General features: G+C 40.0%; 1 protein-coding gene across 4 annotated transcripts in view; it reads right to left on the reverse strand.

Moving 5' to 3' along the window:
• Window positions 1–13922, reverse strand: part of GHR (growth hormone receptor) — a 324223-nt gene that overhangs the window by 78285 nt on the left and 232016 nt on the right. For all 4 annotated transcript variants that reach the window (XM_057708793.1, XM_057708792.1, XM_057708791.1 and 1 more), the window contains one exon: window positions 825–954. In XM_057708793.1, coding sequence (XP_057564776.1) covers window positions 825–954 — 130 coding nt within the window. The remainder of the gene's footprint in view (window positions 1–824; window positions 955–13922) is intronic.

The following is a 13922-nucleotide window of genomic DNA, read 5'->3' on the forward strand; positions in this document are numbered from 1 at the left end:
CAATACTCTCCCTGTCTTCCACCTTGTACCATCCAGCATCCTGCTTTCCTCCAATCTGCCACATCGGCTTCAGGGCCTTTGCATTTGCAATTTCCTCTCTCTGGACAGTCTTTCCCCCAGATAATGACATGGGTTCTCTCACCTCATTTATGTCTCTGCTATAATGTACCACAGAGGCCTCCGACGACCTCCTCATCTAAGATATCACCAGAGCTCCCGACATACACACGCTCACGTGCACTCGCTTTCACGTGTTCACGCTCCCATGGGTTCACGCACATTTACACATACACACACTCACGCACAAGCACGTAGCCCACCAGACGTTCACATATGTTCACATGTGCGTACTCACCCACTGTCCCACGCTCATGCATATTCACACTTGTACCCGCTTTCACACACTCCTATTCCTGCACTCACACACATGCTCACTCATACCTTCACACACTCACCCTCAGACACTCTCAAGCACATGCATATATTTACACAGTGCTAACACTCCTTCTGGCTCTACTTTTCTTAATAACTCATATTAGCAGCTGATATTAAATTTTTAAATTTTTAAAATTTTTGTCTGTCTTCCCGCATGAGACCAGGGACTTTATCTTTTTGTAATCACTGCTGTATCTCCAGTGCCTAAAAGGCACCCAAGGAAGGGCTTAATTAATTAATATTAATTAATATTTTTGAATAAATGAATGGGTGAATGCATTTAGGTCATCAAAATAGATCATTTCCATTCCTACCACTGCATGCGACTTGATACATTGAAATCAGAAAATCGATGAAAGAGAAAAGTCAGAAAGACATGAAACCTGTACCTTCTGATGTAGAACAGCTGTACAGATCCTGGGCTCTGTAAACTGTGATGAACCCCGTCTGTCCAGTGGCAGGAAAAAGTCTCTAGTTCAGGTGAACGGCACTTGGTGAATTTAGGCTTCCCGGAAGAATCTGCAGAATGAAAAGAAAAAGCAAGACATGAAATCGGGAGGGTGATGGTCCTAATGAAACACATATTAAAAGTGGTCAAGAACAACCACTTCTTCTAGAAAGGCTGTTTTCCTGGGTCACAGCTTCAGAGTTGTTGTTTGTCAGTTATCTCTGTCAGCCCTTGATTCTGGGGACAAACCATTTCGTCTTTCTTTCCAACATCATTCCTTGGGGCCCGTTTAAGAAACCAGAGGTAGAGGTGAGGATTTGGGTGCAGGTAGTTTGTTTGGAGGGTGACCCCAGGAAAGGGAGAGAGAGACGTGGGGAGTGTGTGCTATTCAGCTCATCCCCACAGTGGCTGATGGGGGCCCAATCCCACAGATGCCCCTCTGAGAAGTTGTGAAGAGGGTGCCTTCCGGAGTCCTTGACAAGGATGGGAGACCAGGGCGTTTATCCGCCAACTCCCATCTCCATTTAGTTGAGGGCTGCCCTGGAGGTGTTAATAGCATTGAACTTCTAGGCTGCACCTGCACATGGCCTGAGGGTCCTCGCCTGATTTCTGAAGAACCTAGGCAGGCACCTGAAGTGTACCTGGCGGCTGCCCACCATGGATGGCTGTGTTGGCACCAGGTGGGCCCAAGAGATGTGGCGTGGGGACCACAGCATCCGCCATAGAGCCTTTTCTCTTTTTACAGATTTTTGATAAAAAGTCACTAATGTTTGCATTCTTTGAAAAGATTCAGACAGTAAACTCATTAAATAGACACCTACTTTAAATAACTTATGAATATATATGTGTCAATTCTACTTTGGAAATGGAGAAAGCCTCCTAGGTGTTAGGATATTAGCCAAAACTCCTCTGCAGGTATGAAATCTGCAGCTATGAATGTGCAGGAGGTGTGAGGTAAAATCATTTTTGTATATCAATTTTCATTATTCTCCTGACTTCCATGGCCATTTTGGAGATGGTGGTCAATGTCTACGATCCCTGCTCAGAGCACTGAAGCACTGGAGCCTGTGTGATCTGTTACAAATGAAAAAGCTGCGTGTTTCGTTAGGCAACCACTATCATACAGTAGAGTTCCTGAAAAAGTTCCTTCTTCTATTAGCTGAGGAACTGGAAGTGTTACTTTTAGATCCTTCCAGAAAATCAGTGCTAAATAAACCACATTTAAACCACAACTAACATGTTTTAATGCCTGCAGGGTTGAGGGGAGGATTGCACATTCTGACTGTTCTTTTGCACAGAATGTGAGGAGAGGAAACACACTGGGTTTCAAATTGAGAGATTTGTGATCTAGTTGCGGCTCTGTTACTATTTAGCCTTGAACTTCCCAGGTCACTTGGACCTCCGTTTCATCAATAGAGAGGCTGGAATAGATGAGATCCAAGGTACTTTACAAGTTCACTTTTACAATTGAGTGACATATACGACCACTAATAACAATCTATAGAATTAAAACATAATTTTGGCATATGAGCCAAAACTACCAGAGAACACCAAATGCAAACACCATCCAGGGTCCTATATTCCTTGTGCAATAAGTCTGCCACGTAATGGCAAGAATAATAAACTTAACCCAAAAACTTGAAACACGAAGGAAGAAAAAAAAAACTTTGCTAGCTTGGGGAAAAAACAAAAAAAAAAAAAAATTAATTTGAAACACATTTTGCCTCTTAAACTTACTATTCTTGTTTATTCTGCTTCCTTTTAACTCCAGATGTATAGAAAGCCCCATATTATCTTCCCTTCTAAATAAGAAACAGGAAATTCATGGTTGTGGTGCTAATGTGATGAAATACGTGCCCACAGAGTAATCCTGATGTAGACGCTGTGCAGCAAAGCTACCCTTTTGTCTTTTTTTATATCTATCTTTCATTGCCTGCCTTCCTTTCCCTATCTTCCTCCTTTCTTTCTCCTTCCTTGCATACTCCTTCTCTCCTTCCTTCCTTCTTTCTTTTATGGCTGAGTATGTGCTGTTAGGTGCTGTAGCAGACAGCCTCTCAGTTGGCCCCAAGGATCCCCGCCTCCTGTTATCCACATCCTTAAGTATTTCCTCCCCTTGAATAACTTGCTTTGAACCTATGGAATGTGACAGCATTGAGGGGATGTCACATCTGTGGTTAGGTTACAAAAGATTGTGACTTCTGTCTTGATGGCTGACTTAGTCTCTTGCCGGTTTTGCTGAAGCAAGCTGCCATATTAGTGAGAACCACAGGGCAAAGAACGTAGGTGGCCTCTGGTCCACAACCAGCAAGAAGCTGAGGCCCTCAGTCTAACAACCCTCCAAGCACTGAATCCTGGGAAACAACTGCATCAGTGAGCATGGAAGCTCGTCCTTCGCCAGTCCAGACTTTGGATGAGACCGTGGCCCTTGATGGCACTTTGATTACATTCTTGTGAGAGAATCTGAAGCAGAGGACCCAGCTGATGGGTTAATTTAGAGGATGGATAGGGAAAAGTATTAACTACGGTAAATATTTGAATGCTGTTGATATATTGGTATAATAAGCAATTTCAATATATATCAGAACCTTAAAGCAGTGTTTAAGAATGACATAAACCACTTTTCATAGCAAATGGAATATGTCACAGTGAGTGTGGGAAAGTGGGTAACTTCTCTTTTGGAGGCAGGAAGAGCTGTAGTACAGCTGGTTGCTTCTCTCTTTCTCAGACACCTCCTGCTTCAGCTATTACCACTGTGGCTGAAGACGGTCAACATTCCTAAAGTCCAGCTCCTTAGAGTTGGGCTGAGGTTTTCCAAGTCTCAGAGGTACTGGCCTAACCTTAAAATGAGCACCTGTCTATTACATCTGAAAATCCCAGTAGAAACGTGTTTTGTGTTTCACTATGAAGACAACAAATGGTCACCATACACGCTGAGGTCCTCTGAAGAGGCAAGCACCGTCATGTCTAAACTAGAAATACTTCCTACTCGCTTGTGACTTTTTTAGCCTAAACCTAAAGACAGTGTAGGATACTCTTAAAAGAATCTCTTAAAAGAATGTTGCAATGAACAAGAGAAACCACCTTTGGCCCTAAATTAATTCTCACTAAAAGAAATGACTATTCCAACTGAAGTGGTCCCACATGTGGAAGAAATGTTAGTATTAACACTGATCAGCATTTAAAAATCTTGACAATGAATTTGGGGTTCATTTTTATTCTCTATTTGGAGCTTTCATTTTGAAAATAAGGATTGTAGTGACATATTTATTTTAGTTATTATTACTATGTTACATACATTGTGCTACATATTATATCATGTTGAATACTTATATTATCTCTTTTAATACTGATAACAGCTCTAGAAGATGGGTACTATTTCCTCTTAGAAATGGGTGAAACTGGAGTTCGAAGAAGTTAAGTGAGTTGCCTGTGTTTATATTGCTATTGTTTGCAAATATGGGATTAAAACACAAATCCTTGCAGTTCCATCTAAATGCTTAGCATGGGAAAAAATAGTAGTTTTTTTGTTAGACAATTCTCCACTGCCTCTCAAGATATTACCAGAAAGGAAAAATGACAAGCTCAGATGTGCTCTTAACTAAACTCTTACAGAAATCTGTAAGAGTAGCATTTCCTAACTGTGACTGCACATCGGAGGAGTTTAAAAAAAATACCGATGCCTTGGTCTACTCCCAGAGGCTTGACCCAATCTGTCAGGGGTGCAGCCTGGGTAATGAGAGTTTTTTAAAACCATATGTAGCCCAGGTTGAGAGCCACTGCTAGAGAGAAAGTTATATGTAAGCACTGAAAAGTTGGCTTTCCATATTATTAGGTTCTCCGATCAGTTCCAGCAGGGCTGCAGATCAAGAGTGACACTGTGAGCCAGGCTCTGGAGGGTGTGGGAAGAATATGAATACCAATTATGACCTCAAAAGAGCACAATAATGGTTCATGATGCACACTTGGAGAACTAAGAGATATTTTAAATATACATATGAACTGATACATCTAAATGCTAACCCTGCCCAAATTTCTGATGGACAATAAACTGGTAATAAGAATTAATTAAGAATAAGTTAAACTGATATTCCTACTGAAATTACTATTTAGAAATCTTGAAGAGAGTTTTACTAAATTAAAGTTTTGTGAAAACAATGGAATAATGTTACGTGCAAACCTATGATGACAGAGGGACAGTGTCAGAGGGGCTGGGAGGCACCGCTGGTTGCAGCACATCACCTTTTGACAGTGACTGTGGCTGATTTTGTTTTTTTTCACATTTTAAAGCTCTTTATTGGAATATAATTGCTTTACACTGTTGCGCCAGGTTTTGCTATACAACAAAGTGAATCATCTGTTTTTATACATATATCCCCATATGCCCTCCCTCCACGACTCCCTCCCACCCTCCCTATCCCATCCCTCTAAGTCACCACCCATCATCAAGTTGATCTCCCTGTTTTTTTTTTTAAGCTCTTTATTGGAATATAATTGCTTTACACTCTTGTACCAGCTTATGAGGTACACCAAAGTGAATCAGCTGTATGTATACACATATTCCCATATCCCCTCCCTCCCGCGACTCCCCCCCACCCTCCCCGTCCCAGCCCTCTAAGGCATCACCCATCATCAAGTTGATCTCCCTGTTTTATGCAGTAGTTTCCTACTAGCTATCTGTCTTACATTTGGTAGTGTATATATGTCAATACTATTCTCTCGCTTCATCCCAGCTTCCCCTTCGCCCCCCCACCCAATGTCCTCAAGTCCGTTCTCTACATCTGCATCTTTATTCTTGCCTGTCACTGGGTTCATCAGTACCATTTTTTTAGATTCCATATGTATGAGTTAGCATACGGTATTTGTTTTTCTCTTTCTGGCTTACTTCATTCTGTATGACAGACTCTAGGTCCATCTACCTCACTACAAATAACTCAGATTGGCCAGGCCTCCTTCCCTGCCGAGTGGCTCTCCCCTTGGAGGAAGATGACCTTCCTGGGAAGCACACAGATGTCAAGCAGCTGTTACATGCTGAGCTAGTCATCTGCCTTCTTACCCTCCATTCTCTCACCAGTCGTGCTTTTCTATCCTCAACTCATGACAAAGCAGAAACAAAAACCAAATGAAATCACATGTAAGTTCTCAATGTGTGCTTGGGGGTTGGGGTAAGACGAGAAGGAAGAAGAGGAGCAACTGAAGTGGGAGGGAAAGTTGGAAAGAAAGGAGTCTTTGGAGGGAAAGGACAACTTCTTCTGAGAGCTCCAGGTCATGGAAGGAAGGAACGCAGCAGCCACCTGCCCTTAAATGCACATCCTCCACTGCAGCCCGTCGTGGGGTCGTGGGGACCATCTGCTGTCGACAGTCCTGGACACTTGCTATCGCCCCTGAACAGAGGCTGGGGACTTAATACCTTGTGAAGAGACAACTTTGCCCTCTGACCAAAGTTTAACTGAATACAACCAGTTGAGAATTTCCTTTTGAGTTGGGCAGCATAACAAACAGTAAGGAAAGGAAACAAAACAAAGCAACAGTCCTTAATACGATTAAGAATGAAAGCTTGGAAAGACATACTAAAGAAAACAACTTCACAGAATAGATAAATGAACTTCATAAATAAATGAAGGGAATGGGCCAGTTGGTTGAACTGTATTTCTAAAATGTTACCTTTCATTTTTTGTGAAGCCTAAATATTTGCTGGGGCTTTCTGGGGACTAGGTTCTGGACTGAGGGGCACTGCATTTCGCACAGCACTTGTAAACCCTTAGGTGGAGGGGAAAGAAGCCCTCGCCCAGCATCTTGGAGTCCTCCCTTTTAAAGCTGTGTTTTGAGGCCACGCATCCTTCTCCAAAGTACACTTGTCATTTCCAAAGCACTCTTCTATCTGAAGAGCTTCAGGAATTCAGCGATTCCTCCACCTTAGAGCACCTTACAGGCCCTTGCACTGAAGGTCTTGTCCCTGATGGATGCTGGCCTGTCAAAATACGGTAAAAGAAATCTGAAACTTCCTAGTTGATCGCTATTGTCAAAGGTAACTAAACTGCCTTGTAGATAAGATAGTGTCAAAGAGCACATCCTTTGAAAGTCTGGTAGGTTTTTTTTTTAACCTATGGAACTGCCAAGTGGTTATGAAACTGCAACTACTCAGTTCATATAAGCTATTGGCAAAAAAAAAAATCTTTAATGTTGGAAATTGGCAAAGAATTTAATATTTTGTATTGGACAATACTGAATGTAAGGAATTCACCTTCACACTTGATTTCCTTTATGGTTCTCTGTGGAATTGAGGAAGGCACACCTGTAAAATCTTCTGCTTAGGCACTTAATGGCTTAGAGTGGAGCACAAGAGTTCACAAGATCTTCCCTGAACTATTTCTTTCTTTCTTTTTTATTATTTTAAATTAAACTCTAGTATGCTTAAAAAAATGGATTCTTGGTGCATTTAAAACATTGTAAGGTTGACTAAAATAAAGGCTTAGTAAACATGTCCAGTTACTTTAAGATGAATGTCAAGTCAAGTGAACTTTGCAGGGTCTTGGAAAAGTATTTGCAGCACACGTGGTCTGGCAGAGGATTTAACTGGATGCAGCCTCTCTGAAGAGCTCACCTGTATGGCAACAGCAGGAAATGTTGTGCAAAGAGCTGTGCATGCAGTGCTATTAGCATTTACGCATTTATCTTTTCACCAAAACTTGTTTTGTGGTTTTAATTCGTTTTCATGGAACATTTTCATTATCAAATGTATTTACTGCCTTTCTTAAATAGTTGCAGTTGAACATAATTCTAGTTTTGAACGTTCAGGGGCACTAATCAATCATCTTTCCTTTGTTCTCTATAGCTTACTTAGTGCTTTTACATTATTTCACTTAATCTCTTGGACAGAATGATCATATGCTTTCCTATCCGATCTAAGATTTTTCTCTCTTCTCCCATCAGTTCTCTTAAAACTATTGTGACTACTAATAGGGCTTCTCGGGTGGAAAGGAAGGGGCACTATTTTCCTTGGTGTTCTTTTCTCTGGCTAGGGAGGGTGATGTACCAAGGCAGCTCCAGCAGCCCCACATTCTAACAGGGTTAGCCTGCTGGAAGATGGAAACAGGAGCATCATCTCAAAAACACATACTTACTGTCCTGCAAGATAACTGACTTCGGAAATAGAATTGCCATAGTTTCATTATTTAAGAAAAACGTATTCTATATAGCATGGTTTTGAGATGTCAAAGAAATAATTAGCACTAAATTTAGTAAAAATTTATTTTCCGTTTGGTTAAGCTAAGGGACAACCTAGATAATAATCAAATAATTAAAATATAAAGCAAGAGGATGTGGAATAACTAGAACCTCCAGTAGGAATGTAAGCTGGTACAGCCACTATAGAAAAACAGTTTAGCAGTTCCTCGAAAGTTAAACACAGAGTTACCACATGACCCAGCAATGCTGTTCCTAGGTAGGTGCCCAAGAGAACTGAAAACATATGGTCACACAAAAACGTGTACAAGTATATTCACAGCTGCATTATTCATAATAATAAAAAAGTAGAAGCAACCCAAGTGTTCATCAACTGATGAGAGGATAATAAACAAAATGTGGTATATCATTTAATAAATATTCTTCAGCCATAAAAAGAAATGAAATATTGATAGACACTACAACATGGACGAACCTTGAAAACATTTTACCAAGTGAAAAATGCCAGACACAAAAGGCCACACAGTATATTACTCCATTTAAATAAAAGTTCCAGAATTGGCAAATCCATAAAGACAGAAAGTAAATTAGTAGTTTCTAGGGAATGAGGGGGAGGGAAATTGGGAGTCACTAGTAATGGGTAGAGGGTTTTATGTAGAAGTGATGGAAATATTCTTAAATTAGGTAGTAGTGATGGTTGCACAACATTGTGAATACCCTAAAAACTACTTTAAAATGGTTAAAATGGCAAATTTTATATTATGTGAATTTTATCTCAGTTAGAACATCTATCTAAAACGTATAAAGCAAGAAATTATACTTAACGCTAAAATTTACTACATATAATTCAATTTTTATTTCTTCCTATCCTCTACGAGATAGTCACTTTTTCAATTTAAAAATCCTTATCATTAATTTAGGCATACCACTGTCCTAAAATAGGGAATTGTAACTCACTGCACAAAAGACACTACTGGATCCCTTGGTCATATGAAAATGTCCTAAATGAAACTTAACTGAAGCACTTGTGAATGAAGTCGTCAGGTTCTTTTTAATAAGATGATTCAAATCCCGAAAATCAGTAGCTGGCAGAGGGGCTATAGTCAGAATTAACACATCCTATGCTGGGATCTTCTGGGGAATTAAAAAAAAATACTGATGCTGGAGTTCTAGGCTTCAAGATTCTGCTTTAATTGGTAATTTATGGAATCACTAATTTAGTTATCTTGGCATTGGATTTTTAAAAGCTCTCCAGTGATTTTAAAGTACAGCAGAATTCAAGAACCACTGACTTATACATCATGTTTTCCCTTCTAAGCCCAGAAGGCATCCTGCTTGTTCCCACCACTGGAGCCTCTTGTCTGGTTCTCACATGCAAGTTCTTCGCCAGGAACGGGAGGAAAAAGTACATGTGGGGATATTCTCGTCCAAGCCTAAAAGTATAGCCATGTTTTGCCAAAGTCAAATCTCTGTCCCTGAAAAACATGAACCTCCTAAAGTCTCAAGGGAGCCTTCTATAGCCAGAAGAAACCAACTGATGAATGAGCCTTTATTTTCCCTGTCTTGTAATTTTGTTGAGGCCATTTAATTCTCACCGATGATGATATAGTCTTCTATGTAATTTCATTTCTAAGGTTTGGAGTTTCAATGTAATAAAACAGAGTCTTTTGTAATGAGCACACAAAGCTTTTTAGTTTTAGGATTTACAGACACACTCAACATGCATTGTTTCATTTATTCAACAACAATCATTGAACACCTGTCTATGCGCCAGGCTTCAGCTTAGCATCATCAACTTGCTGAAACAATATATTCGGTCCAAGGATGATGGCACAGCAGACGGACTATTTTGTATAAAGAGGCTGGGCCAGTTCCCTGAGAAGGAATCAGCCTGGTCATTCTTTCTTAATAATTTTTGCTCTGGGTACATTCTCTTGCTTGGTGTAATTACTCCTACCACATGTTTGAATTCTTAAGTTTATATTCAGATTTTTAAAATGTTTCCTGTATATATTTCTATCTCCATAAAAGAATGACCAGTATGACAAATACAAAAATAAATATGGTATACACAGCCATGGCTTCCAAAATGCAATGAGAGAGAACATTTTCCTATAAATACTTGTAAATATACATATTTCTCAGGATCATAGCTTGTCATTCTTGTGTGTGTGTGGGGGGGGGCGGTGGGTGAGTGTGGGTGTGTTAATTTTTAAAGGTATTTACTACTGCAGTAAGGCAGCTGTGTCACACTTCATTCTTCTAAGCCAAGGGTTCTTAACCATGGATGAGTTTTCTTCCCAGCAGACATTTGCTGGAGACATATTTGATTGTCATGGCTGGGGGAGGGGTGACACTGGCATTTAGCAGGTAGAGGCGAGAGATGCTGTGAAACATCCTAAAATGCACAGGACAGTCCCCATAACAAAGAATTATCTGGTCTAAAATGTCAACGATGCCCTCTTCCAAACAGTTAAAACCATTAACTTACAAAGTAATTCTCCAAAATTTAAATATGTACCCAGAATGAAAAAAGCTAATGCAAAAATAGAAATCTCTAATCTCCTCTACCCCCTTGCCCATCTGAACTTCTTTTTTTCTGCTCAACAAAGAAAAACAGCTTGCATTTTTAAGTCCTTAGGGATTTTTAAGAGACTTTCACAAAGATATTCCATTAACCAAGAAGCATTTATGCAGCACCTATAATGTGTAAGGCACTCCTTCAGATGTGGGAATTATGAAAATAACATGACACATGGATTCTGCCTTTGAAGAGCTGTAAGTAGTATAGGAAATGACACGTGCATGTGAGAAGTAGCTAACAATAAAAGGTAGCTCAAATAAAGATAACTGCTTTCGGAAATCAAAAAAAATTGTAATTACTAAGAGCTGAATGTGGAGAGACAGAGAAAGGCTTCAAAGAGGAGTAAGGAGAGAGTGGTTAACTTCTAGTTTGCTGAGATGGAAACAGGCTGATGATGGTCACCAACCAAATGCCACTAGGGACACATCCGTACACAAAGTTAGGTTTATTAACCCTCATACATGCTGAATCAGAATCTGCATTCTAACAAGTTCCCAGGTTATCTGTAGGCACATTAAAGATTGATAAGCATTGACTTAAGGCACCTGAGTGCCCGCTAAGGGCTCTTTCAAACTGGACCAGTGGTTCTAGACGCTGGCTGCACATTGGAATCAGCTGGGGATCTTTAACAAAGTACTTTCCAGAGATCTCATTTAATTAGATTGGGCAACACTTATACAGTGTTATAGGTCAATTATATCTTTAAAAAAATAAACACTACTCTCAGTGTACGAAGTGAAAAAAAAAAAAGACTGGGATGATGCCTGGGCATTGCTACTTTTTTAAACGCCCCAGGTGCTAACGTGCAACCAGGGTTGATAACCACTGAATTAGAACAATGAACTTCTATGTTAGATTAGTACAGTAAATTCCTTAAGCAAATATATTGAAATTCCCCTCAAATGCCGAGTCCTGTGACAAACAAACCAAATAAGGGTTAGCAAGGCAAAGTAGCATGCATTGAATCTCCGAGGGGAACGATGAACCCCCAAATAACGAGGATGTTGAGTGTGTCTGTGTTGGCTCTCAGGGGTGGCAGTGCGGTGGAGAGCACAAGCCCCTCTGGGGGTGATCTTCCTGGGGTCTCCCAAGAAGGTCCAGCCTTAAATTCCACCGTGTGGAGCAGAAACATATGCTTGCAGCTGTGTTTCAAGGGTTCTAAAGTTGCAGTTTTAAGCATATACGGCGTTGAGAGTGCAGCTGCCTTAATTGCAGGAGTCATGGACGTTAGTGTTAGATTCTATGCCATAGATCCTGGGAGCAGAGCCAGCTCCAGACTCCGGGATGGCCTTGTGTTAGTCCACGCAGTAGAGCAGCCACGGCTGCCTTTGTGGGAAACTACAACTTCTCAACAGAACTCATCATACCAAGCCCTGGCATTGCTCCTGCAGCAAATTTCCTAAGCCCTCATAGTTCTTCATTTATTCCCTCTTTCTGGAGCCCTTTGTTGGAGAGATCTGTAGTTTTTTAGAGATGCTTTTCAAATTTTAATATGTATAGACGTCACCTGGCAATCTTGTTAAAATGCAGATTCAGTTGGTAGGATCTGAGATTTTGCATTTTTGACATGTTCCCAGATGCTACTGATGCTGCTTTTGGTGACCACATTCTGCGGGGCAAGAATTTAGATCTGTGTTGTCCAATATGGTAGCCACTAGCGTGATGTGGATATTGGACATTTGAAATGGGGTACTGCAACCAAGAAACTGAATTTTTAATTTTATTCTATTTTAATTAATTTAAATTTAAAAGTAAAAGCAGTGCAAAACAGTTTTCCTTAAATATCACTTTGCTTCAGTAGGACTACATTTCATTTCTCTGAAAATTTAAGCATCCCAAGGTGTGCTGTAAATGTAAAATACACACTAGATTTTGAAGATTATGAAAAAATAATGTAAAATATCATAATACCATTTTTATTAGATTACATGTTGAAATTATATTTTGAATATATTGGGCTAAATAAGATATATTATAAAAATTTTTACCTGTTTCTTTACTTTTTTACTATGGTTAATAGAAAATTTAAAATTGCATATGCAGCTGTCATATTTCTATTTGATGGTACTTGTTTAGATGGTAGAACTGATTTCAAAGGAAAAACATATTTAGTTAAAAAGGAAGAATTTAGAAAATGTATTGTGTCAGGCTTAAACACGGAGGACATAAAAAAAGTTGCTGAACTGGCAAATTGTATAAATCGAGGAATAAGAGGTAACCCGCATTTCAACAAATCCATTCTCTCTGGTCAACTGTCCTGAGGAAGCTATGGGTTTTCACCTAGGTCATGGACACTCAAGGACCCCTAAGCAGGAGACCCAATCTAACCTTCCGGAGCAAAGCTCCTAATCTATATAAAAGTTTCTCTGCTACCTTATTTCCTCTAAAACGCACCCATCCCTGTTTCCAGGCTGAGCCCCTTGGTAGATAGGGGCAGTATGGGGCAGTAGAAAGAGCACAGGCTTGAAGGCCAGCTGGATTTAGGTTTGAATCTCAGATGTGCAACTTGCTAGAAATATTATATAACGTTTCTAAGCCTCAGTTTTCCCATGTGTAAAATGAAAGCAAAATACCTACACAGTTGCTGAAAATTAAATCAGAATATTTACATAGAGTACCTGGCACATGATTGATTTTCAACAAAGAACCAACACCGTTATTACAGAGAACAAGCTCATCAAATTTAAAATTGCATGTGAAACTCTCATTGTTTCTATTCATGTGGACTATTAGATCCTCACTCCTTCATCTACTGACTTCCAAGGATATTTCTGAAATATAACAGGGCCTTATACATTGTAATGATTTAGCCTAAAAGTACGGCTCACAGTGGAATCTGAAACACCAAAATGGTTCACATGGAAAGATATTTAGGACTAGGCATAACTGTTCAGAATCCACCAGAATGGAAGCGACCTTCTTATTCAGGCATCTAGTCAGTTTAAAATTTAAAACAAATTTATGTCAGAAGTAATGGGCTCTCCAGTTTCTATGGCAGGGTTTCTCAACCTCAGCACTACTGATAATTTTGGACCAGGTAATTCTTTGTTATGGGGGACTATCCTGAGCACTGTAGGATGTTTAGCATCATTGCCGGTCTCTGTCCATTAGATGCTAGCAGCACTCCCCTCTCCCCAAGCTGTGGCTACCAAAATGTCTGTAGCTATTGCCAAATGTCCCCTGGGGAAGAGAATCACCCCTGGTAAGAGCTGCTTCTCTATGGGAATGTACCACTCACTTTAGTACCTCAATTATAAATGCCCTGATTATACT

This window comes from Hippopotamus amphibius, chromosome 15 (genome assembly GCF_030028045.1).
Source record: "Hippopotamus amphibius kiboko isolate mHipAmp2 chromosome 15, mHipAmp2.hap2, whole genome shotgun sequence".
Lineage (NCBI taxonomy): Eukaryota > Metazoa > Chordata > Mammalia > Artiodactyla > Hippopotamidae > Hippopotamus > Hippopotamus amphibius.